This window comes from Nerophis ophidion, linkage group LG06 (assembly GCF_033978795.1).
Source record: "Nerophis ophidion isolate RoL-2023_Sa linkage group LG06, RoL_Noph_v1.0, whole genome shotgun sequence".
In the NCBI taxonomy this organism is placed as follows: domain Eukaryota; kingdom Metazoa; phylum Chordata; class Actinopteri; order Syngnathiformes; family Syngnathidae; genus Nerophis; species Nerophis ophidion.
The window spans coordinates 50651657-50679432 of record NC_084616.1 but is presented as its reverse complement, the minus strand read 5'-3'; the positions used below and the strand labels follow the sequence as shown (position 1 = coordinate 50679432).

The 27776-nt window shown below is 39.0% G+C and overlaps 1 protein-coding gene across 1 annotated transcript in view; it reads left to right on the top strand.

Annotated features, from left to right (window-relative positions):
* Positions 1 to 513: 513 nt before the first annotated feature.
* The window catches only part of LOC133554889 (zinc finger protein 704-like), a 108825-nt gene continuing 81562 nt past the window's right edge, over positions 514 to 27776 (top strand). Inside the window, exons 1-2 of the mRNA XM_061904145.1 lie at positions 514 to 924; positions 8153 to 8388. Of these exons, the coding sequence (XP_061760129.1) occupies positions 715 to 924; positions 8153 to 8388 (446 nt within the window). The 5' untranslated portion in view covers positions 514 to 714. The remainder of the gene's footprint in view (positions 925 to 8152; positions 8389 to 27776) is intronic.

Here is a 27776-nt window from a genome sequence, read left to right as displayed (position 1 = left end):
TTCAATCAATCAATCAATCAATCAATCAATGAATCAATCAATCAATCAATCAATCAATCAATCAATCAATCAATCAATCAATCAATCAACCAGACTGCATCTCATTGGACACAAGTGGTTTAAAAACACTGTAGTTAGATAACTTATTTTTTTCAATTTGAACAGCTTTCAACGGTAAACCGTTCATAATTAACATTTTTGAAGATTTGAATATTCGACAAGTGCTGGGTTATTGTGGAATATCGTCTGCCAACTCAAGTGAATGTCGGCCTGCAGCAGGATGTGTCATTTGAGTTCTATGCTCTCACTCGGCTCAGACCGGCTCATATCGACAGACACCGGCCGGCATAACTGTAGGGACTGGCCATGTCTATTTGTGAACCAATTACATTACAGAAAAAAGTGATTGACATGTTCAAATTGACCAACAGCTAAAGGCCTTGCTGTGGACGCATGCCAGAGTGTAATGTTTATGTACGCTCGGGACCAATAGGGAGCGAGCACAGGGGGCGTGGCATTCTTTTGGAGGAACGAGGCAAAACAATATTTTTTATCCTCCGGACCGGGGCGGCTTGTCGGCTTGCCGAACGCTCGATGTAGAATAGAATGCAGAGGAGATAAGTAACACCCGACAATCCCGATAGATGTATCTCACTCGAGAAATTTGCACTAAAATCTTTAGAAAGCTGGTTTTCTTTCTTTAGTCCTGTTAACATGGACTCCAGGTTTATTTTGGACAAGCTGGTGGTCGCTGGGGCGGACTTCGGCTGCTCCGTGCTCCGCGACAGCCGGCTGGGAAGACGCGGCGATGACGCGCCCAGTAACGGGGCTCACTTCTTCAAATGTGTGCTGGACGGCGAGGCGGCGGCGAAGGTTAAAGCCTCCCCTCGAAAGAACGGACGAATATTGGCCGACGTGGATAAAGTAAGTGTCCTTTTTTTCAACAATCCTGTTCCCACGGGTCGACGGCAGGCCGTCGTTTTACACACCAAAATGTCAACTTGGACGCGCTTACGTCTGACATATGCGCACATGGCTCAAGGAGGGATTTTAAAACTAACTGAAGTCAGAGCTGGTGTATTTTCGCAAAGTTCGCCGGAAAGAGGGTCTGAAATGAGCGCCCCTCCCCCTCCTCCACACTTCAGGGTGGAGCTTTGCAAAAGGCCTTAAAAACACCAGTTGGCCTCTTGCGAACTTTACTATCACTTTAAAAGGGCGAACTCTTGCTGCTTTCTCACAAAAGTTACACTATCAGCGTTGCTTTTGTGTTTCATCATTTAGGGCAGTGTTTTTCAACACACTAGTGTGCCGTGAGACGCATTCTGGTGTGCCGTGGAGGATTATCTAGTTTCACCTATTTGGGTTAAAAATATTTTTTGCAAACCAGTAATTATAGTCTGCAAATGATGTGTTGTTGGTCGGTACTGTCTAGAGCTCAGGAGAGTAACCGTGTATCAGTAGGTGGCAGCAGGTAGATAATTGCTTTGTAGATGTCGGAAACAGCGGGAGGCAGTGTGCAGGTAAAAAGGTGTCTAATGCTTAAACCAAAAATAAGCAAAAGGCGAGTGCCACTAAAAAAAGGCATTGAAGCTTAGGGAAGGCTATGAAGAACGCAACTAAGAATGAATTGGCTACAAAGTAAACAAAAACAGAATGCTGGACGACATCAAAGACTTACTGTGGAGCAAAGATGGCGTCCACAATGTATATCCGAACATGAAATGACAATCAACAATGTCCCCACAAAGAAGGATAAAAACAAGAAAATATTCTTAATTGCTAAAATAAAGTAGATGCAGGAAATATTGCTAAAGGAAGACATGAAACTGCTACAGGAAAATACCAACATAAGAGAAAAAGCTACTAAAATAGGAGCGCAAGACAAAAACTAAAACACTACACACAGCAAAACAGCCAAAAAGTTAAAATAAGTCACGGCGTGATGTGACAGGTGGTGACAGTACACCTACTTTGAGACAAGAGCCATGTTGATGCATGCTAGGTTATGGTTTAAATTCATATCAAACAATTGCGACAACGACTTTTTACTGTCAACTAAGTTTCGTTTTTTTAATGATTTCTGCTGGTGGTGTGCCTCCGGATTTTTTCAACACAAAAATGTGCCTTGGCTCAAAAAAGGTTGAAAAACCCTGATTTCGGGAACTGTGGGCATGCTGTTTAAAATGATATCACATGCTACAAATTGATGCTTCAACACTTGCACTTTGACACTGTATGTTTCAACCCTGTATTGTTGGCTATTTGTGTACACACAGAAAGCTAAATCAATCTGCCAGGCATTAAAACAAGACAGTAGGTGGAGCTTCCCATGCTCTCACATTTACTTGTGTTGTTTGTTTTTGTGTTTTTGCTGTGTGTTTTTTTTTTTAAAGAAAAAAGCAGCATTTCTTAAAAAAATAAACTTAGTTCAAAAACTTTTGCTCAGTACTGAACAGTAACAACATGAAAATGGTGGTGGCTGGTGGAGGTGTTTCTTTTTGATAGAATTGCATCACCCCTGTTGACTGCTCTCCATCGGCTGACGTTGCATGTCATTACACATTTCTCCAACTTATCTGCTGGTGCGTCCCAGCTGCTGACTGTCATTGAAAGACATGTCATCACTGAGGGTTGTGCCACAGATCAGTATTGGCCGATATTCTTGAAAACGTATGGGTTTGCAATTGCTGATTAGTGCCTGTCAATCAATCAGTGTTTATTTATATAGCCCTAAATCATCAGTGTCTCAAAGGGCTGCACAAACCACAACGACATCCTTGGTAGAACCCACATAAGGACAAAGAAAACTCACCCCAGTGGGACGTTGGGTGACAGTGACAATGATGACTATGAGAAACCTTGGAGAGGACCGTAAACAATGGATGTCGACCGGGTCTAACATGATACTGTGAAAGTTCAAGCAATAGTGGATCCAACACAACCGTGAGAGTCCAGTCCAAAGTGGATCCAACACAGTAGCGAGAGTCTCGTCCACAGTGGAGCCAGCAGGAAACCCTCCCAAGTGGAGGCGGATCAGCAGCGCAGAGACGTCCCCAACCGATACACAGGCGAGAGGTCCATCCTGGGTCCCGACTCTGGATGAGCCGTCCATCCTGGGTCCCAACTCTGGCCACCGGACCGGACCCCCTCCACAAGGGAGAGGGGGACAGAGGAGAAAAAGAAAAGAAAAGGCAGATCAACTGGTCTAAAAAGGGGTTCTATTTAAAGGCTATAGTATACAAATTAGTTTTAAGGTGAGACTTAAATGAATCTACTGAGGTAGCATCTCGAACTGTTACTGGGAGGGCATTCCAGAGTACTGGAGCCCGAACGGAAAACGCTCTATAGCCGGCAGACTTTTTTTGGGCTCTGGGAATCACTAATAAGCCGAAGTCCTTTGAACACAGATTTCTTGCCAGGACATACGGTACAATACAATCGGCAATATAGGCTGGAGCTAGACCGTGTAGTATTTTATATGTAAGTAGCAAAACCTAAAAGTCACATCTTAAGTGCACAGGAAGCCAGTGCAGGGGAGCCAGTATAGGCGTAATATGATCAAACTTTCTTGTTCTTGTCAAAAGTCCAGCAGCCGCATTTTGTACCAACTTTAATCGTTTAATGCTAGACATGGGGAGACCCGAATGTAATATGTCACAGTTATCGAGACGAGACGCAAACGCATGGATAATGATCTCAGCGTCGTTAGTGGACAAAATGGAACACATTTTAGCGATATTACGGAGATGAAAGAAGGCCTTTTTAGTAACGCTTTTAATGTGTGACTCAAATCAAATCCATCAGTGGAAATCACAAATACAGATCCCCTCTGGCAGACACCACGGGCCTGATTTACTAAGATCCAAGAAACATGCGCTAAACACCATGTGAAAACAATAAAATACCGTGTCCTATGAGTGGGCGTGTCGCGTGTGATCTACTAACACTGTGTGTGCCATTGAGAAGTTATGTACATCATCTTATTTAAATGAGGATTTTGCATTCATGCGGGACTTTTACCAAAGCAACGCGTTCATTGCTGCACATTCATTTTAACATGCACCAATCTGTGTGCAATATGTTGAACCAGCGGCACACATCTATCTTAACACCTTTTCAGAATTGCAGTCTCGACAACAGAAACATAATCCACACTGACATTTAAGTCTGGGCGCAAGGCTGTAGAGCACATCACCAGCACAGTTTGAAAATGCATAATGAAAGACATGTTTTCATGTAGGACAGGGTTCCCCAACCTTTTTTCCACCAGGGACCGGTTTAATGTATTCATTATTTTTACGGACCGGCTTTCTACATGTGGCAGTTAAAAACAGCAAAAAAAAAATGAGCATGAAAATTTTGCCTTGGCTACAATCTGGCACGTTAACAATGTATATGTCCATTAATGTGTATTGTCCCATGCACTATAACATATTGACAAGCTTATTGGTGTTTAGTGGGACAGGCGAAAGTTAAGTCTGAGAAAATGCGGTAGTTCATAGATTAATTAATGTTTCTGTGTGGCCCGTTAGCAAATGCGTCACGGACCGGTACTGGTCCCCGGACCGGTGGTTGGGGACCACTGATTTAGGAGATATATTAGAGTAATATATGTACAAAATAAAAAGAACAAACAACAATAAAAAAAAAACGACAGCACACACTAAAACGCATAGTTTGAATTCATTTTACCTAGCCCTCTAAGTCGTCCACCAGCAACTATAAAAAGAAATTGCTGAATAGACAATATGTCTATTTTTATTTTATTTCTGTCAGTCTAAATATGTTCAGAGTGAGACAAACATAAGGTGGAGGATTCTCTGTCCATCGTCTGTTTTAGCAGTGTCGGATAGCAAGTCCTTTTCATCATAGACATCTTATAGTAGATGCAGCATTGGCCGCTGGGGCACAATATATATATATATTTTTTCTTAGTCATAGAAAAGGGAGGTTTTTGTCATGAAAAAGGAATGTTTTTTGGGTTGGTGCATTAATTGTAAGTGTATCTTGTGTTTTTTTATGTAGATTTAACAAAAAAAAAAAATTATAATTTAAATAAATAAAAAATAATAAAAAATTATTCTGTGGCCCGGTACCAATCGGTGGTTGGGGACCACTGACTTATAGCATATAAAAATATTTTATTACCGTTAAGCAATCTATGAATAATAAAACACGCCAAAACATGTGTCCTGTATCATAGCTACACCTATGACAAAAAACGTGTGAAAATCAGTGGTATTCAGTAAGGTAAAATTAATTAAATTTGCTGATCGTTCATTGCTCCTGCCAAATGAATTGCCCTGAGTGGATCACCACTCCAAGATGGCGGCCCCAAGTCTTGGCATTGCTAGTACGCAGTAGCGGTCGATGCTGCATCTACTTATAAGATGTCTATGCTTTTCACACGTGCTAAATTTAATGCAAAATAGAGCTCCCGAAACAGCGATTAATGTTGATAAATCACATCGTGTGAGCTGTTTGATATATTTGCATTTTCTCCTCCCAGTATTGCGGGGGTTTTGATGATTGGAATCGTTTCTGCATATTAAAGAAGACAGAGACATAAAATGCAAACTCACCTTATTCTGCTCATTTAACGGACGCTACTTTGCACACGTTTAGTAGATCATCTGCTTTGCGTGTGGTATCAAGTTTGCAAATGTTTTAGTGCACAGAGGCCTTTAGTACCGTAAATCTAGCCCTATGTATTGTGAGTCCCCCGTGTGACAAGCAGCTAATTATGTGTCTCCATACAACGGCATTACAGTAGAAAGCTCGCAGTAGTCACCAGAGAATTAACAAGGAGATTAATAAGAGTCTCTCTCTCTTTCTCGAGAGAGAATAATATAACAACAACTGTTGCTGTGTCAGTATTGTCATAGTCAGTACACAACAAGTATTAGGACCATCAGATCGATCCATTAAATGGTGGTGTCATTATTAAAGGTAAAATCAATATATGATCGATACTCGAGTTGTTAGGTCGATATATATTTTTTTCAAACCTTTTGGTTTTTGTTAATGTTTACAAACTTGGGGAATACTTCATTGGACACAAGAGGACTTTGAGGAAAAAAAGAAAGTATTTAAATGAGCAACGGATAGTAGCTTTTGCTTTTTGTTTGGTTTTGGTCTACTATTGACTTTGTTGTGCTCAAACAATTGCATGTAAAAAAAAATACAAAAAGGAACCAGTTAACATATATATTTATATTTATATTTATATTTATACAAACCCCGTTTCCATAAGAGTTGGGAAATTGTGTTAGATGTAAATATAAACGGAATACAATGATTTGCAAATCATTTTTAACCCCTATTAAGTTGAATATGCTACAAACACATAATATTTGACGTTCAAACTGAAAAACATTTTTTTTTGCAAATAATCATTAACTTTAGAATTTGATGCCAGCAACACATGACAAAGAAGTTGGGAAAAGTGGCAATAAATACTGATCAAGTTGAGGAATGCTCATCAAACACTTATTTGGAACAGCCCACAGGTGTGCAGGCTAATTGGGGACAGGTGGGTGCCATGATTGGGTACAAAAACAGCTTCCCAAAAAATGCTCAGTCTTTCACAAGAAAGGATGGGGCGAGGTACACCCCTTTGTTTACAACTGCGTTAGCAAATAGTCAAACAGTTTAAGAACAACTTTTTTCAAAGGGAAATTGCAAGAAATTTAGGGATTTCAACATTTACGGTCCATAGTATCATCAAACGTTTCAGAGAATCTGGAGAAATCACTCCACTTAAGCGGCATGGCCAGAAAGCAACATTGAATGACCCTGACCTTTGATCCCTCAGACGGCACTATATCAAAAACCGACATCAATCTCTAAAGGATATCACCATATGGGCTCAGAAACACTTCAGAAAACTACTGTCACTAAATACAGTTCGTCAATACATCTGTAAGTGCAAGTTAAGGCTCTATTATGCAGCTCTATTATGCAAAGCGAAAGCCATTTATCTACAACATCCAGAAACGCCGCCGGCTTCTCTCGGCCGAAGATCATCTAAGATGGACTGATGCAAAGTGGAAAAGTGTTCTGTGGTCTGACGAGTCCACATTTCAATTTGATTTTGGAAATATTTGACATCGTGTCATCCGGAACAAAGGGAAAGCGAACCATCCAGACTGTTATCGACGCAAAGTTCAAAAGCCAGCATCTGTGATGGTATGGGGGTGCATTAGCGCCCAAGTCATGGGTAACTTACACATCTGTGAAGGCACCATTAATGCTGAGAGGTACATACAGGTTTTGGAACAACATATGCTGCCATCTAAGCGCCGTCTTTTTCATGGACGCCCCTGCTTATTTCAGCAAGACAATGCCAAACCACATTCAGCACGTGTTACAACAGTGTGGCTTCGTAAAAAAAGAGTGCGGGTACTTTCCTGTCCCGCCTGCAGTCCAGACCTGTCTCCCATCGAAAATGTGTGGTGCATTATGAAGCGTAAAATACGATAGCGGAGACCCCGGACTGTTGAACGACTGAAGCTCTACAAAAAACCAGAATGGGAAAGAATTCCACTTTCAAAGCTTCAACAATTAGTTTCCTCAGTTCACAAACGTTTATTGAGTGTTGTTAAAAGAAAAAGGGTGACACAGTGGTGAACATGCCCTTTCCCAACTATTTTGGCATGTGTTGCAGCCTTGAAATTCAGAGTTAATTATTATTTGCAAAAAAAAAACCAAAGTTTATGAGTTTGAACATCAAATATCTTGTCTTTGTAGTGCATTCAATTGAATATGGGTTGAAAAGGATTTACAAATTATTGTATTCGGTTTATATTTACATCCAACACAATTTCCCAACTCTTATGGAAGCAGGTTTGTATATATATATTGACATTTGTTAAACTGTCCAGAACACTCACCATAAATAGCAAAAATTAGTTATTCTATGTGATCATTATTGGCTGACCTCACTCATGGATGATGGGAATCAGCATAAAACCGTGATTATTTCTATTATCAATTGAAGTATGTCTGTTAAATAAAGATCCTCCAAAGCCAACTTCATATGTGCTTCAATTGAAGGTGCAACGTATCTCTTAGATACTAGAGTTTATTTGCTGATATAGTACTTGAAGTTATTTGACCTTATGTTAATTATTCAATTTCCCTCATTTTTTAGCATGGCCTGGGGGACCACAGAGACACTGGTTGCACTGCTAGCCTAAAGAGGGCCAGTCCTACTCACTGCCCAGGCACAAATGGGCAAATGTCAGGCAGCTATATGCACTTGGACGTCAGGAATCAAGAGAGGCAAGCGGAGTTGGCCCTCAGCCTCAGGCCAGTGCAAGGACAGAATCTACCGCCGATGGAGAGACAATCGTTCACTTCTTCCCATATCCCCGTCCCCAGAAACAGGTAGGGGGCTAATGATACCTTCCAAATATAATTTATTTTCTTTTGCATTCTTTGGACATCACATGCAGACACAATTGTAAAGGGAATACCAATCTCCCAAATTGACACTACCCTTTAATATATGAGGCTGATTTCATTTAATGTGTGTAGATAGAAACTAGAGCTGGGAAATGTGGGCAAAAGAAAAAGATATATTATTTTTCGGGATATATCATGATGAGAGATGTAACAATAAACGGTATTAATGATAAACGCGGTAAATCTCCCGATGGTTGATATTACCATTTTAGATAAAATTGTACTTAAACTGTACTTTGATAAATTAAGCGACTGACAGCGCCAGCTTGCTCGCTTAAATGCTTACATGAAAATAAAAGACAATCTCTTTTCCTATTAAGAAACAACATACCCCAATCTAAACTTACATAAACACATTGCTGTTTGATAGGGATGTAACGATTTTGCAGATACCACAGTATTGCTGCTTCAACATCTTCTTAATATCAAACAAAAACTTGGTGTGTTGCTTTTTTCTGCTTTTTACTTTGGCGGGTCTGAAAATAAACTGCATCACACAGAATCCTATGGTCAGTGCGTGTCCGCAATTTGGACGCGTGGAGCGAAAATGAAAGCAGAAAGTTAAGTGTGTTTTACTTCGTATTAGATGGAGGAATAGTTTTTCTCAAAATACTAATAACTGTTTGAGTCATGTTGATAACAAACAGAAAAAACAGCGCGCAAGGTTCGTCTAGCATTTCAAACCAAATCAGACTCGGTCAAGGCACACCGTGTGGAGGAAAAGCACCTGCTCCACACCAAAGCTACTTAAAGGCCTACTAAAATGAGATTTTCTTATTTAAGCGGGGATTGCAGGTCTATTCTATGTGTCATACTTGATCATTTCGCAATATTGCCATATTTTTGCTGAAAGGATTTAGTAAAGAATATCGACGATAAAGTTCGCAACTTTTGGTGCTGATAAAAAAGCCTTGTCTCTACCGGAAGTCGCAGACGATGACGTCACAAGGGTGAGGGCTCTTCATGTCCTCACATTGTTTATAATGGTAGCCTCCAGCAGCAAGAGCTATTCGGACCAAGAAAACGACAATCTCCCCATTAATTTGAGCGAGGATGAAAGATTTGTGGATGATCATATTGATAGCGAAGGACTAGAAAAAAACTAAATAAAGTAAAAAAAAAAAAGGCGTTCGCATTGGGACGGATTCAGATGTTTTTAGACACATTTACTAGGATAATTCTGGGAAATCCCTTATCTTTCTAGTGTGTTGCTAGTGTTTTAGTGAGATTAAATAGTACCTGATAGTCGGAGGGGTGTGTCCACGGGTGTCTTTAGGCCAGTCTCTGAGGGAAGTCGACAGCAGCTGCATGGACGGCGCGAGCTCAGCTGATCTCCGGTAAGAGCCCACTTTTTACCACAAAATTTTCTCACCGAAACCTTCCAGTTGACGAGTGGTCGGGAGCCATGTTCGCTTGACCACTCTGATCCATAGTAAAGCTTCACCTCCGGGAATTTTAAACAAGGAATCACTGTGTGTTTGTGGGGCTAAAAGCTAAAGCTTCCCAACTCCATCTTTCTACTTTGACTTCTCCATTATTAATTGAACAAATTGCAAATGATTCAGCAACAAAGATGTCCAAAATACTGTTTAATTGCGCGATGAAAAGTAACGACTTTTAGCCGCAAATGGTGCTGCGCTTATATGTCCTCTAGAGTCCGTGACGCCACGCGCACGTGTCATCATTCCACGACGTTTTCAGCAAGAAACTCAGTGGGAAATTTTAAATTGTAAGTTAGTAAACTAAACCGGCCGTATTGGCATGTGTTGCAATGTTAATATTTCTTCATTGATATATAAATTATTCGACTGCGTGGTCGGTAGTAGTGGGTTTCTGTAGGCCTTTAAAGGGGAATCATCATAGTTCACAATCCTTATAAAAGACATGACAGCAGATGTAATTAAAAATAAATGCATTCTTAATAGTAAATAAATGTGTTTAAAAGTTTGCTTACAATGGAGCCTATTGGAACTGCCCTATTCTGTCCATAAAGTCCTAAAAAAACATTCAAACCCCACCATAAGGTTTTATATACATGATGTAAGAATATGTGTAATATTGCAATGGTCACATTTATAATAACATTTGAGATTGACGTATTTTGCTATTTTAAGCATGAGCGCCACATCAATTTCCAAAATGCATCACAATGTTTGCTTTTTTTAACAAAATCACGGATTATTACTTACTGCAGACTTTATGACAGCCAACAAACGTAATAAAAAATTAGTTACTTTGCAAGGTCTGCTGTCATTAGGATGCCGACTACTAGGATGTTCATATATCCTCATTTAGATGAAGGATGACTTAAAATCCTTGCGAAGAAAAGGGGTTGGAACTAGGGCTGGGCGATATGGCCTTTTTTTAATATCTCGATATTTTTAGGCCATATCGCGATATATGATATAAATCTCGATATTTTGCCTTAGCCTTGAATGAACACTTGATGCATATAATCACAGCAGAATGATGATTCTATGTGTCTACATTAAAACATTGTTGTTCATACTGCATTAAAGGCCTACTGAAACCCACTACTACCAAACACATAGTGTGATAGTTTATATATCAATGATGAAATCTTAATATTGCAACACATGCCAATACGGCCGGTTTAGTTTACTAAATTGCAATTTTAAATTTCCCGTGAAGTATCCTGTTGAAAACGTCGCGGAATGATGATGCATATGATGACGCGTGCGCGTGACGCCACCGGTTGTAGCGGACATGTTCTTCCAGCACCGCTCACGGCTAAAAGTCGTCTTGCTTTAATCGCATAATCACACAGTATTCTGGACATCTGTGTTGCTGAATCTTTTGCAATTGGTTCAATTAATAATGGAGAGGTCAAAGAAGAAAGCTGTAGGTGGGAAGTGGTGTATTGCAGCTGCCTTTAACAACACAAACACAGCCGGTGTTTCCTTGTTTACATTCCCGAAGGTGAAGCTTTACTATGGAACAGAGCGGTCAAGTGAACATGGTTCCTGACCACATGTCAACCGGCAGGTTTCGGTGAGAAAATTGTGTTAATAAGTCGGCTCTTACTGTAGACCTGAGCAGAGCTTGCATCCTCCTGCAGCTGCGGACTCTCTTACCTCCTCCCACCGGAGACACTGGCGGTTACCACACCCCTCCGACTTTCAGGTACCATATAATCTCACTAAAACACTAATAACACAATAAGCAGATAAGGGATTTTCCAGAATCATCCTAGTAAATGTGTCTAATAACATCTGAATTGCTCCCACGGCCCTCGCCTTTTTTTTTTTTGTAGTCCTACACTCTCACTATGCTCAGCCACGAATCTTTCATCCTCGCTCCAATTAATGGGTAAATCGTCGTTTTCTCGGACAGAATCACTCTCGCTGCTGGTGGCTATGATTATAAACAATGTGAGGATGTGAGGAGCTCCAAAACCGGTGACGTCACGCGGACAATTGTCTGCTACTTCCGGTACAGGCAAGGCTTTTTTATTAGCGACCAAAAGTTTCGAACTTTATCGTCGATGCTCTCTACTAAATCTTTTCAGCAAAAATATGGCAATATCGCAAAATTATCAAGTATGACATATAGAATGGACCTGCTATCCCCGTTTAAATAAGAAAATCTAATTTTAGTAGGCCTTTAGCATATGCCTTTTTTAAACTTTCATGCAGCGGGAAATCACAACTAAGTCAGTTGACCAAAACTGTATTTATTAAACAGTTATTAAGCAGTGGCACAAACATTCATCTAATTTCAAAACAGAAAGTGCAAGATTTTCAGAAACATTTTAAAACAAGAGTGCACTTTTGTGCATGATGTCAGTAAGATGGCATATCAAAATAACACTAAATTAAAGTGTACTTTTGGTACAGAATTCCACTACAATAGCGGCGTGTTAATTTGGAAATGTTTGACTCGGCATTTTGTTGGTGTGGCACCAAATGGAGATGTTGATATGCGCTGTAAGCACTCTTCATTCTCTAGCAGGTGACTTCTCAAATGATGCTGCATAATAGCAGTAATGGTACTTTTGGTAGCAACGCTTCTGCCCCACTCTTGACAAATTATGGTTGTCTGTTCGACATATTCCCACTTGAAGCCAAACCACCGCCAGATGATGGACCCCTGCCAGTTTTTCTTGGAAATTAATTCTTCCTTCATTTGTTACCAGATTGGCACCTTCTTTCTCTCGTATTACCACTCGCAACACAGCTAACGTTACCTATGCTGCTACCGCTCTGCTCCGCGAGGGCGTATACGTATGTGACTTATGACGTGACAGTGTGTGATGTCTGTAAGAAGGTGCGCTCGCTGTCTGTGAGAAGGAGTGACAAGAAGGAGTGGGAAGAGCCTGTAGTGTAATGCCAGCAGCTAAAAGCAACTGCGTGAGAACGTATACTCGAATATCACAATATAGTCATTTTCTATATCACACAGAGACAAACTCGTGATATATCGAGTATATCGATATATATCGAGTATATCGATATATCGCCCAGCGCTAGTTGGAACCAAGCGTCTTTTCATGTCTTTCTCGCCCTTTCTGGGTCTAAATTGGCTGTTAGAATACGTTTTCGTTCTTCTACTATTTAGGGGAGAGGCGTTATTTAAGATCTGCAATAAAGTTTGACGTCATGTCAATGTTGGCACGCAAGCTTGTGATCACGGCGCCACGATAAATAGTTTGTGTGTTTTAGCACTTGTAATAACAATATGACTAATACTTTGTTCATTTTCAAGTCACAAAATTTATAAGGCGTATTGTTGGCACTTTTTGGATGTCTTTTTATTGCGTTTCATGGGCGAAATAAAGGACCTCCCAATGGTTTTGCTGGAAACTGACTTTTATATATGTTTATTTATTATGAGTTAGAATGCATTAAAAATGCATCCATCATCATGTCTTTCATAATGATTGTGATCGATAGGCAAAATTAAAAAAAAAAGTGCTGAAAAGATGAAGCCAGCGAAACTAAACAAATTTGTAAGGTATCTATTTACATGTATCCATCCATCCATCCATTTCCTACCGCTTATTCCCTTTGGGGTCAAATGTTAAATTCTTAGTTAATTTTTCTGAGAAACTGCATTTTTCAAAAATGGTAGCAAAATGTCTACTGTACAGAACTCTGCTTTTCAGAAAGTAAAAGTTTCAGAGACACAGTGGATGTTCCCGCAAAGTTCTTTGCACTTAAAGATACTTTGTAGTAAAAAATAAGTAAGTGATAAATATAAATACAACATTTTAGCATCATGTTTGTCTTGAATTAAAGCAAGTGTTTATCCTAAACATTCTTGTCATTTGATTTTACACACAAAGTCTTATACCACAATATTATTGTACAGTGGCCTTAACCCAGTGATAATGTTGCATTGTGATATTTTAATAGTGTTACATCCCTATTGTTTGAGCAACTAATCTATTCGTGCACATTTAACCTACAAGCTGTGCTCTCTTAAACAGAGTGATTGTTCTTTACTCAGAAAATTACTAGACAGAGGTATTTTTATGGTGCATTTAAGGATCGCTGAACAGAGTAGTACGCCACAAGTCCCATCAGAATTTAGCCCAGGGGCCATTGTGTATGACCATGGTGACCACCTCACCGGCCGCCATTATTGAACTGTCTGTCCCCAACTTCCATGGAGTCCAGCTCAGCATGCATCAAAGACAGCACCGCTGTTATTAGACAGCAACAGGTGTGGACGCCTGCACAACACGCTGCTGTTTGTCTCCTTCGAGTTGCACTAGCAGGAGACACTTTTCTGTTGTGTGCCAATGTTTCTTGCCGGCCCAGAGAACTAGGTCAAGTAAGGGTATTCGATAGATGACGTGTGGGCCTCGTGGGTAACGAAGCTGGGTTTTTTAAAAAAAATTGATAAATTGAGCTAAAAGCATCATGTCATTAGAAAAAGCTGAAATGTTAATACTAATAATGAACAAAAGGGCAAATATTTGTCTTTAATGTGTAATGTCTATTTAACTTTTTTATTAAACTATTTTATAACTAGTTATGATGAGGTCTCTTTCACATGCATCACACCTCTTTTGTAGGTAGACCTTTAGGATACACTGTTTTGTTTTCCTTAACTTAATGAATAGTCCTGATTCCAATGTTGATTAAAAAAACAATTGATTATTATTTTGGTTATAATCGTGCAGCCATTGTGTGTACATTGTGAGAGGTGTTCCTGCTGTGAAGTTTTTCCAATGCCGTGTGGCTGCAAGTCATAATAAAGTCTCTATGTAGCAAGTCATAATAAAGTCTGTATGTAGCAAGACAAAGTTGTCGCCTTTCCACTAAGTCAAGTAACTGTGAATTTGTCGAGTTCTTAACAAACTCACCAAGCCAACTATGGTGGTCAGTTCGTCCCTCTATCAAATGTTCTTGTAATTCTATCAGGGAAAAGTTTTTAGCCTTTATATATTTTAGTTTTATCATCCATCCCAAATACAAACTGAAAAGTACAAGCGTAAACGATATCGAGTTGTCCCATTGTGCTTCGAATTTTGCGGCTTTACTCTATCGCTGATTTTATTGGATTTTTGTATATTACAAATATTATTGGGCCTAAATTAAGAATTTTTAGGCATAAATATTTCTAAATTAACAAAACATATCAACACTATAGTGGTATTTGCCCCTTTATAAAACCATGGCTCCTAAAGACAGTATAGTATGTGTCTTCTTTTTTATTATTATGTCCATTATAGAGGTGTAATGATATGACAATTTTACATCACAGTTATTGTGACCAAAATGATCAATTTTGTCTTTATTAGCACAGCATTTTTTAATGCGTTCAATAATTACTTATACACACACTGAAATATTTTTACAAAGTCTTATTTAAAAATTACAATTTTCTTGAGACACAATACAGTCTGCTTTGTTAACAGAAGAAACATGAAATATGGTTCTGGCTTCTGAAGAGCCATATTTTATTACTTATTATATTACTTCCTATTGTAGACACCTTCATCCTTTTAGTGTTAAATACATAATATAAACAATAACACCATCAATTGTTTGCAATTATGTTCTGATTGATGTGTTTCAAAGTGAGTCGATCAGAGCCAGTTTTGCTTGCTATGTCAGTCAGGCAAAGCGACAAAAACAAATAAAAGTACTCAAATGGTGTTTTTTACAATGTCTGTAGTGAGGCATATTGTCGATTTTTCTGATAAAACTGCTGATACAACAGCATCCATAAGTATATTAATGCAAACAATCTTGGGAGTTTTTCTACTCTAACTTCTACAATGCTAATTACCCCCAAAATGTTCATTGGCCCTCATTTTGGCAGTTTAATAATATTAAAGTTAAGCTAGGCAAAATGGATTTGTGAGTCATGTCTCACTTTCTAATCTAGCTGCCTGACAAAGCTAGCAAGTGATTTTGACAAGGTATATACACAGGTTTCCAGCTGCAAAACAAAAATCTGGAGACAAACACTGCGACGAGGAAAGATATTCAAAAAATTGTCAAGTCGGTGAATCAGTTGACTAAATGGAGGAAAGTTCTGACTTTACCGCTCTCTGACACGCAGGACTATTTCTAAGCTCAGCCCTCCCTTTCCAGTTGACCCTTTCTTTTTCGACAGAGAATGTTCTCTTTCTGTTTTTCCTTTTTTTCTTCTGTTTTCTTTTTTGTTTTATGCGGGTGTATTCTGTTTTGTGTGTCATATGTTGTCACTTCTTGTGGTTTATTGTTTCTTGCAAGTGCATATGAGTGGTGCATTATTGTATTTTACTCTGGTCTAACCTTCCATGTGCTAATAGTTCTGCACAAAACATGCATTACGTGCTCTAGGGGACAAGCCGGGCGCGCTGATAAGTGATTATGAAACAGTAAAGAAGACTGGGAGTGACTGTAGGTTGGGCCTAAGCACTCTCTATTTCCTTTAAAACGCCAGTTGGTTACTGGCCGTGTGGGTCTGTTAACTTGTGTTACATATTAACAGAAAAACTGGTGGCATATACAAACTGTGGAGCTGTGTAGCCCAATAGCATGGTTTATACATGATTATAAAAATGTAACGCCTGTCAACAAAGCAGGTTGAAATGGCCATCTGTGATTCTGGGTGCTGTCTGAACAAAAGACCCTTTCCTCTTCATCACAAGAATGTCATGTGCCTCTGGTCACATATGATACAGACTTTGATATGCTTTTGAGCCTTGGTCTTTCTGCGCATGTCTTTTAATTCTCACCTCCCCATCTGGATCATCACCAGATATTCAATGCCTCTCTTTACCGCAGCGTGTTGACAGCGAGCTCGCTTAACTCACAGTAGTGAGTCAACAATACACAGCTGCTAAATGTGGTTACATAACCTGAGATAACAGTGCGGTCATAACAGTGGGCCAGAGACTGTTGGATGAACCTATCCTGCCAACTTTAAATTTGTCTCAGCATTGTTTGTCTTGAGATACTTTCCTTATGACTCTCACCATATTTTTTTTTCACACTTGCATAGCATTATCCACCATTTGGTGTTAAAAATATTTTACTTTTAACACTTCCTGGTGGTCTAAAGCAGGGGTCCCTTTTTTGCACCTGCATGGACTGGTTTAATTTAGGCATTACTATTACAGACTGGTGTCCCACATGTGGCAGATAAATACTGCAATAATAAGTGCTTGAAAAATATAAATCACATAACTCTGAAATGTGCCCTGTGGTGAGGTGGCGACTTGTCTAGGGTGTACCGTGCCATCCTCCGGATTGCAACTGTGATAGGCTTTAGACACCGCACGACCCCGGAAGGCACTGGCGGTAGGAAATGGATGGATGGATGTTCATTAATGTGCATTGTCCCATGTAACAAAAAATGGTGACATCCTATTAGGAGTTTTACTGTACATTTATGAACAAGCTTATTGCTGGTGAGACAGGCGAAAGTAAAGTTTAGGAAAATGCGGTCGTTGATGAATTATTTCATGTTTCTGTGCATCCCGCTACGATGTTCACTGCGTCAGGATAAGAGCGCTGCTCGCTGCTAACTTCTTTGTATAGCTCCCCCAAAGTTATGTTAGCATTAGCATTGGGTGGTATGTAGATGGCCATTACCATGACAACGGTAAACTCACGGGTTAGATAGAAGGGTCTGCATCTCATGGTCAAATATTCCAAGTCTGTGGAACATTAATGGTCCACGGTCTCTGCATTTCTGCACCAGCTGTCGTTGGTGTAGATGCACAACCCCCCTCCTCTGCTTTTACCGGAGTCGCCATTCCTGTTGTAGCAGTGGAGCATGCGGTCTGCTAGCCTGATAGTCAAATCCGGTATGGATGGTTGTAGCCCGGTCTCTGTTATTAGCAAAACACTACAGTCACTGAAACACTTGTTGGCTGCAATCTGTAGTCTCAGCTTCTCGATCTTATTAGAGGTCGGGGAAATAATAGATTTTTAGATGCATCGCAATTCGGACATGGATGACTATAAAATATTATCTAATATATATTATATTATACATATTATTCCATCCATCCATTTCTACCACTTATTCCCTTTGGGGTCGCGGGGGGCGCTGGTGCCTATCTCAGCTACAATAGGGTACTTATTATTATATTATAAAATATATATATTTTAATTTTTTTTAAATAAAGTAATATAGCCGCCTCACCGAGATATCCAACAAGTACTTATGTTCCAGTTTTGCACACCTTTTCATTAATTTGATAAATATGATGGAAATTAATTTCAACTGTTTCTTATTACAAATGCACCGTTTTTAAAAGTTGCAAGTGATAAACACTTGTTTAGTGAAACCTTAAAAATCTAAAACTGCAACAATATATATAAATTAAAGATGCTTCAATAATCGATTTTTAATTGAATCGTAGCTTCTGAATTCTAATCGTAATCGAATCGTGAGGTGCCCAAAGACTCCCACCTCTAGATCTTATTCTCAATAGATCTGGCGTCGAAGTGGAAAATGCTGGGAAGTGGCGGTTTCAAAGGTTTTCTCTTCAGCTGGCTAGTGGACTGGCCTGGCACCCTCGCTTTTGCTTCCTATGTTTTCACCTTCTCTTGGAGTTACTGCCGTGGAAAAGTGCCCACGGTACATCGCTGGAGCGGTGGAAGTCTGACGCGATCCGTGTCAATGTCCCACAGCAAAATCCCAAACCCAGTAATTCCTGGCGAGTGTATGTAGGATTCGCCCACCATACTGTGGATTTTCCTCACAAAAACCCCCCAAAAAACATACAAAAACACTAAACTAATCACCAAGAATGGAGAGCTGTGAGTGTCGGCGTCAATGCGCAGCCATGCTGATTGGTTACTTTATGCTCTAACAAAGTTCTATTTACACTTCTGTCCAAACATAATAAGCACTTAATTAAAGTTAAAGTACCAATGATTGTCACACACTTACTAGATGTGGCGAAATTATTCTTTGCATTTGACCCATCACCCTTGATCACCCCCTGGGAGATTAGGGGAGCAGTGGGCTGCAGCGGTGCCGTGCCCGGGAATCATTTATGGTGGTTTAACCCCCAATCCCAACCCTTAATGCTGAGTGCCAAGCAGTGAGGTAATGGGTCGCATTTTTATAGTCTTTGGCATGACTTGGCCGGGATTTGAACTCACGACCTACCGATCTCAGGGCGGACACTCTAACCACTAGGCCACTGAGTAGGTTTAATCTGCTCTTTGGATATTCTACATTAGTTTATATTTTATATAATAATTCAATTTCTGATCACAATTACAATCCGACAAAAACACATACTGGCAGTCGAATTATGTATATTATTAAATTATTTAATTGTTCCATTGTTATTACATATACAATTTCAAATAAAGTCAAGAGTGCAAAATAACTAATCAAAAATTACTATTGGGTCTTATTTCCTATACTGTGCATTAGGGTTGTAAGGTATACCAGTACTAGTATAGTATCATGATACTAATGAATCATATGCGGTACTATACCGTCCCTAAAAAGTACCGGGTCGCCCTCCTACCCTTTTTTAACAGGGATGACTGTGCGTCGTCGTCATGTCGTGACATTGCTGGTTTTACGAGCTATTATTTTTTTAGACAGTGTCGAAAGTAAACATATACTACTGTGACATTACAAATTGGCCTATGTTTAAAACAAAAGACAGTGTTCAGAGGCATCCAAAACTGCTAGGCTCACATCCAAATGTATGAACCTAATAATTTGACACTTTTGGCATTGTTTACCATGGGTATGGTAACAACATTTATAAGTCAGAAAAGAAGACAATTAAAAAAGGTTGTATTTGACATAAATCTCTTTACATAATGTTGGACTACTTCTGATCAAAGTGGCAAGGTTGTGTTTGTGTGCTTGTGATTCATTCCACATTCACTGACTTATTTCTACTACGAATCATGTCAGCAAAGTCATTTATTTTAGAAATAGCCAATAATACGGCCATTGTTTTACTTGATAAGATAGGTTTAAAAAAACCTTAGCGAGAAAGCTATAACTTACCTCGAGAGTGGTTTTAAATGAGCAACTCATATTGCTATTGAATTGATTTCCTGGCGTTCAGCTTTGTGTGTTTGCACTTTGTCGTGTCAGTTTGCAAATGCTGCGAAGTAGGTCACTGTTCCTCAGACATGCCAGGGCATATATCTGACTGCAACAAAGGATGAGGTGGAACCAATACAGTCACTCTGGTTTATTACTTTCCAAATAGTAAATCCGGCTATATGTGCAAAGTATTTTACTTCCAGAAAGATGGTGATTTTGCTTAACTTGCTTTTTCATTTGGAGCAACCCAAAAAAATAAACTTTATTTTTTTTACTTTTTCTTCATTATAAAGTCTTCTTGTAGTTTTGTATGTCCCTATTCTGGCACTTTTTAAACATTTAGACAATGGATGCACTTTTAGTTTAAGGAATGCTTTAAATCTACTATATCACAATGGTTATGTCTAAGGAAGGTATTCTGTAAAATTGTATAAGATAGTTGAATACCAGCATTGACATTTCTGTTCTAACTTTTTTTTTACCTGTGATTGCACACCTACACATGCACATTATGGTATGCAATGTCCATCAAGAGATGCTGTGATTTTTCCCTTGGCAATATAGACTCTACAACAACCTTGTTTTTGCCCAGACTTTTTTTCCAAGGTTGTTCCCAGGCGGTGTTTGTAACAGCACTCAGCCAGATGGCTTTGTTTTAAGGGTTAAAATAATCTTAATTTCCGCCATCTGTTGCAGCGACACAGCAAAAATATGTCTTTGAAGAACACTGGAACAAGTTTTAAGTTTATGGTTAAAAAATGTAATTGGTGACTGATCATGTTTTTTTTTTTGTTTTTTTTTTTAATCACAATCCTTTTGCTGTTGAGCCGTGCACCCAAGTCATAGTTTCATATTAACTATTTAAGTATTATTAACTCTTAGTCTGTGTTTTTTAGTTAGAGTTGATGTTTTGTGCAGTTTTGATGAATTTGCTGTCTGCTGCAGTAAGTGACCTAAAAAGTCAGGTACGGTTGGGGTTGATTCAGCGCATCGTTGTTTTAATTTGCTTACTATGTGACGTCAATGCAATGCAGCATTTAGAAAAACGGCGGCTCACAAAGTTTTAATAGTTCAAAATTCTAATTCTAATGTAATGCAACTTTCTAAAAAGTAAAATTTTTTCAAACCAAGAAATAAAACAGACAGTTACCAAGATGTTACGTTAGTGGTTTGAAATAATATTTCTCCCAAAATGTCTATATTTTTCACAATTACTAATTACATTGAATAAATATTGGATGCCAGCTTCAGAAAAAAGTATGTTGTTCAGGCGGTCACTCACAGCTGTCTGGTACACACATACTGGCCTGGATCGCATGCACATACACAAAAGCAGTCCCAGAGAAGCAACTAACAATTTGCAGTCATGGTGTTGTTACAATAGGGCAGGCTATACGTATAATGAAAGCCAACCATTGTAGCTAAACTTGGCAAAATTGCTATCATTAGCTGACAACAAACATAACTAATGCTTGTGTGTGTTAAATTGTGTGTAGTTCATGTGGGTCTAAGCTCGAAAGAGGCGGAATGTAATGCAATACTTTCGAAAGTTAAGGCTGAAATATACTCTCACGTACGGCTGGACAATTGAGGCAAACAAATAAATCACGGTTATTTTAAATCATATTGAAATCACAATAACACAAATATTAATTAATTTTAAAATGTGAGAATGTATTGCACCACCAAAAGTCTACTTTAAATATAATCTAAAATAACAACTTGATATAAATTAGTAATTAATAAACAACAAGTAAAAAAAATTATTATAACAATGAAATTAAAGACGACATATTATGCAAAACCAACTATTCTTACTTATTGGTACCTGTTATTGTAATCTGCATAAGTCCCTAACATTTTAAATCAAACCAAGGAGGCATGGTGGAGATATTTATAAAACAATCTTGCCTTCCTTCATACTTCCTCTGCACAAAGTGCTTGAAATTTGCCCAGTTTGTGATGTTTTTACTGGTGAAGTCAGCAAATATCTCCATATATGGTAAAGTTGTACCCGAAGAGTATTGCGCAAGTCCGCTATTGTAGTCGGACACTGTCATCAATAAGCTCCTTTTTCTCTGTCCTTTGTCGTGGGGCACACTGGCTTGTACATGCACATGCATCGTTCACTGTTGCCATTTCTAATACAAAGTAGCGCATAGTTCGAACTTATATCCGTCAATAGGTATGTTGGGTTTATATCGATATTCCTTATTGTTACCGGTATTCTTCGGTCCTTTTGTAATGTGTAATGTTTTGTCTAAATGTAATTGGTGTACATTAAGATGTGAAAGTAGGCCTGGGCTGAAATTCGATAAGTCAATCAACCGACGATAAATGAAAATTAAGTTGTAAAATTTTCTAGCGTCGATAAATTGCCATGTGCATGTTTAAAGAGCATTCACTCCCTGTCCTGTGAACTCCCTTGTCCACATTAAGTGTCTTTGAATTTTTGAACAGCATGGCGGAGCTGCTGGCCTGCTAGCATCACACAGTACAATAAATTAGCATGTAGCAGCTAATGATCACAAAAACAAATGCCACCAGTGTAGGCATATTTCAGTTTGAACCTTTGGAACAAAATGAGACTATCAACACAGAGGAGCCAATTTTCCAAATGTGCGCGAATACTAAAAAAACTGTATTCCCAGTTGAAACACTACCAAGAGAGTCCTGGGTGCCCGGGCGCGGTTAGGCCTGCGGTGGGTGCTCTGGTTCCAGCTTGTGTGGTGGGGCGGTTTTACCGTTCGGCTACGGGGTAATCTCTGGGCCCCTCAGGGTGGGGCGTCTCGTCATTCTGCCAGTGTGGAGTATGGTCTCTCGCTGGCTTGGGGGATGGCTGTCTCCTGCCTTGTCCTCTGCTGGGCGTGTCTGCCGCTGGCCTGCCGCTGGCCTGCCGCTGGCCTGCCGCTGGCCTGCCGCTGGACTGCCGCTGGACTGCCGCTGGACTGCCGCTGGACTGCCGCTGGACTGCCGCTGGACTGTCGGGCTGCACGGTGGGCCCAGTTCTGGGGGTCCTGTCGCTGGCCAGCCTGACTACATGGGGCCGGTGGTCCCTTGTTCCCTGCGTACCGCACCTGCTATATTGGTTTGGGCTCTATGGGTGGCTGGGGCCGTATTCTGGCTCCCGCACGTGCTAAGGACAAAAATATATTTTACATACAAACACATACATACACATATACTGTACGTACATACATGCGTACATTCATTCATACCTACATACATGCATGCACACATAGATAGGTACATACGTTCCACATACATACAGTACATGCATCCACACTCACGGTAGACACATCCACACGCACATTCACTGTACAAACATACATATTCACATACTTTACATACACAAGCATATATGCATACATACACTCATGCTTATAATCACGTTTCATCAATTATATATTAACGTTGTTGTTCCCCTAATAATAATGTAGAAAGGTTAATATTGTTAGCATCTTTTTCTTCTCCATTTATCCGCTTTCTTTTGTAATTAAAGTTTTCGTTACGTTTAGGTATTATTGCATTTGAAACAATTGTATCGTTGATAATTTGGGTAATTATTCCTATCGTTCCTATTATTCATTATTAATAGTGCTACTTGTATTGGTATTTTTATTGCTCCATCAGTGGTGCAATAATGTTCATTTTAATTTCTATGTTACTAATATTTACTTCACTAACTGCTTGTTTGGTATCATTTTTCGTATCATATTGGAACGTGTTGAATTTGCTGATGTTTTTCTTTTGTTGTTTTTGTTGTTGTTGTCTCTCTGTCTTCTCACCGCAATTTCCCCCTTTGTCTTCCTTTTTGTCTTCTTTCTGTCACCCTCTGCCCCGGTCCAGCTGCGTCAAACATGAATATAAATCAATGTAATTAATTCAAATACAAATAAGGCAACAAAATAAGTATCCCATACTTCTCTCTTCCATCCATCCATTTTCAACCGCTTGTCCCATTCGGGGTGGCAGAGGGTGCTGGAGCCTATCTCAGCTGCATTGTAAAGTAAATGTGTACAGCACTTCTGGCAGGTCTACTCAACTGGCTGGCCACATCTGGACCGCCACTGCTTTTAATTTGGCCCACCGAACATCACCCAAATAGGCTTGATGAAACCATTAAAACTAGGGTGGCTCATGTATTCAGTTCTCCTGCCACACCACAGGGGGTAACATTGAGGCATATGTATCAAACTGTAGCAGCAGTTTGATACATTCTACTCATTCAACCTTGAAATAAAATCAAAATAAATTGTGAAAATTAGACTTTTAGCAGCGATTGGACCACAAAGCATGAATGTTCTTCCCGAGCAAGTCATTGTTTCCTGTCGGACCTTATGAGTCACAGTGTCCCCAACAAGCAACAATAGTAGAAATCCCAGCATGAAAGCTTCATCACAAAACTTGGTCAGATCTTTGTATGTAGATATTGTCCATAAATATATTTAGATTATTTTGTATTGACATTTCTGACTTTGTGTTGTCTTTTGTTTTTGTACTTGTGTTGTTTTGTTTGGTCTAAGAGTAACTCTGGTGATTAAAGCTTGTATAGTGAATGTCAAACTAAATTTGACTAATAGAGGGGAAAAAACAATATACCTTAGGTTTAATTGTAGTAAGTCACAAACATTGTGTGTAATTTTAGGTGTGTGAACGTAGTTTGATTTCTATATGCGTAAACATCTGTAGTTTATTGTGTGAATGTATTAACACTAAACTTTTTTATCTTGTTTATGTAAAATACACAATGGCCCTTATATGTTTGCAATGTTTATCTTATGTTCAATTTTTTTTTTTTACAAACCTAAATGAAGGAAGAAGTGTAACGAAATAAAACTGAGGAGGAAAAATACTTCCAAAAAAGGAACATCCACCCTAAATAAAACTTCTCGAGCTTCTGTTTCATCAAACTGTAACTATCTGTCTAGCTAGCGAGGTCAGAATAATACATTTATTGACAGTGCAGTGTGAAAGCAGATGTGTTAACTTTGCAATTAGTTAAACACAGTCACAAAAGAATATAACCCGTGGAGGCATTTTTTAATCAAACGTCCACATTTTAAAATCCGAACCATTCATTATGTAGCTGAATAGCCCTGAGATAATGGGCATCTACATCAACATTATAGTTTGCATGAGTGGCTGGATGCAGAAACGCAACCAACTGACAGTTCACACTCACTTCGCATTTAGTGAACTCAGGTAAGTGTAAACATAACAGCAATAAATAGTGTGCGCTCATAGAAATATATTGCCAAAGACATTGTACCATTTAGTACTGTTGAAAAACTATCCATCCATCCATCCATTGTCTACCGCTTATTACCTTTGGGGTCGCGGGGTGTTTGGGGCTGGTGCCTATCTCAGCTACGATCAGACTGAAGGCGGGGTACACCCTGGACAAGTCGCCACCTCATCGCAGTGCCAACACAGATAGACAGACAACATTCCAACTCACATTCACACACTAGGGCCAATTTAGTGTTGCCAATCAACCTATCCCCAGGTGCATGTCTTTGGAGGTGGGAGGAAGCCGGAGTATGTGGAGGGAACCCACGCAGTCACGGGGAGAACATACAAACTCCACACAGGAAGATCCCGAGCCCGGGATTGAACCCAAGACTATTCAGAACCTTCGTATTGTGAGGCAGACGCACTAAACCCTCTTCCACCGTGCTGCCCATTGAAAAAATAGCATTTTTAAAAATATTGACAATGTTTAACAGACATTTGACATGTTTTCATCTCATGTAAGTATTTCCTCACCCAGAATCTGCCAGATTTAAGTTTTTTTCCCATATAAACTGGTAATACATCTGCTAATACTGTAGTGTTTATAATGTTACTCTGCACATTTGTTTAAAAAGTTATTAACTTGATTTTCACTTAAGTAATGTACAACTCTACCTCTCAACTTTGTTTGTCAATACTTTATTTAAACATTTTATTTTATTGTTTTGCTTCTGTTTATTGCTTTTGGTTAAGATTTTCATTCACGTGCGACATTTTGCAAATAGACAAAGTATATTTTATTTTTTTTTGTATGTTTTTATTAACTTAGTAGAGATTTAAACGCTTTTATTACAATTGCAATGTTCAAATATATGACAAGTACACGTTTATTGGATTTGGAAGGACATACATGCATTATCAATATGTATTATCATTATATTAATTATTAATTTGGTCTCCTAAAAGTAATGGAAATAATATCTGCAATAATTTGTAGGTCATAATCAACACCTTCTTTTTAAGTCGTAAAAAAGTGAGTTATGTTTGTTAGGGCTGCAACGATTAGTTGACTTTGTCGAGAAATGTCGACAATAAAATTTGTCAACAATTATATTTGTTGACAATCGTTGTAATCTCAATACTCGTGTTTTTCTGGCCAGAAGTGGCTCACTCGCAAAAAAATCGCCAGTGACAACAAATAAAGTGTGATGATATTTCCTCTTATTCTTGTTAAAACATGAATACATTGCTCATTTTGCAAAGTGAACTGTCACAGTTAGTTGGTGACGAACCCCAAGATTCAGAGACTGAGGCAGGCATTGAATAAGGAAACATGGTTTTAATATAAAATACTAGAACAAAACCAAACAAAGGGTACAAACAAAAAGCACGCACATGGGCAGATAACAAACTAAGAGAGCTAGCATGGGAGCTAGAAAACAAATAGGAACTTTAGCATGGTAAGCAGAAGTCGTACTTGTACTTAGAAAACAAACTGGAAGCAGGGAAGAAAAGACAGTAAGCTAAAAACCTCTATCAAACATAGCTTACCGCAACGCTGCATTGACGCGACAAGATACGACACGACAGGTAGCAATGACAAGTGTGACATGCAATACAATAATCCAGCACTGACTGGAGGACAAAAGCAGGTACAAATAGGAGCGGGCTGATTGACACCGGGTGTGGCCAGGTGCCAATCAGCCACAGCTGAGGTGAAACAGCGCCCAGGGAGAAAGACAGGAAACTAACAAAATAAAAGCGCTGACAGGAACTAAAGAAAGGAAATACTAAACACACACAGAGGAAAAACTAAAACACAAACAAACTTTCAGTGGCAATCCTGACATGAACCTTATTTTTGCAGTGCAATGCAGTTATGTCATTGTCTTGTAAAGATCACTCATCCATCACTGTGTTTTTATTCCATACAACTACACTCAGCTGAAAATAATATTCGTGTATGGCATTCATATGCAGAGCACAGACCTTTTAGATGCTGTATCATATAATATCGCAGTTTTAGGTTCGGTGTACCATACTGTATATTCCTATAATTCACATAACCATTTTTTTAAATTAATTGCATTGTGTATAGTGACAGATCTGCAAACACTTGGTGTTCACTAGATCTCTGTCCGTGTACTTTCATCTAAACGCAATAACTTCATTAATGTTTGGGGTAAAGTTATGTGCTTTTGAGTTTTAGGGTCATACGACTAATGTGCGCTAGTGTTGTCCAGATACCAATATTTTGGTATTTTTCCGTGCTTTTCTAAATGAAGGGAACCACAAAAAAGTTGCATTTTTGGCTTTATTTTAACAAAACATCTTAAAGTACAATAAATATATGTTTATTTTTGCAATTTAGTCCTTAAATAAAATAGTGAACATACTAGACAACTTGTCTTTTAGTAATGAGTAAACAAACAAAGGCTCCTAATTAGTCTGCTGACATATGCTGTAACATATTATCATTAATCATTCTATTATTTTGTCAACATTACAAAGGAAAAGTGGTAGAAAATGAATTATTAATGTACTTGTTCATTTACTGTTAATATCTGCATACTTTCTCT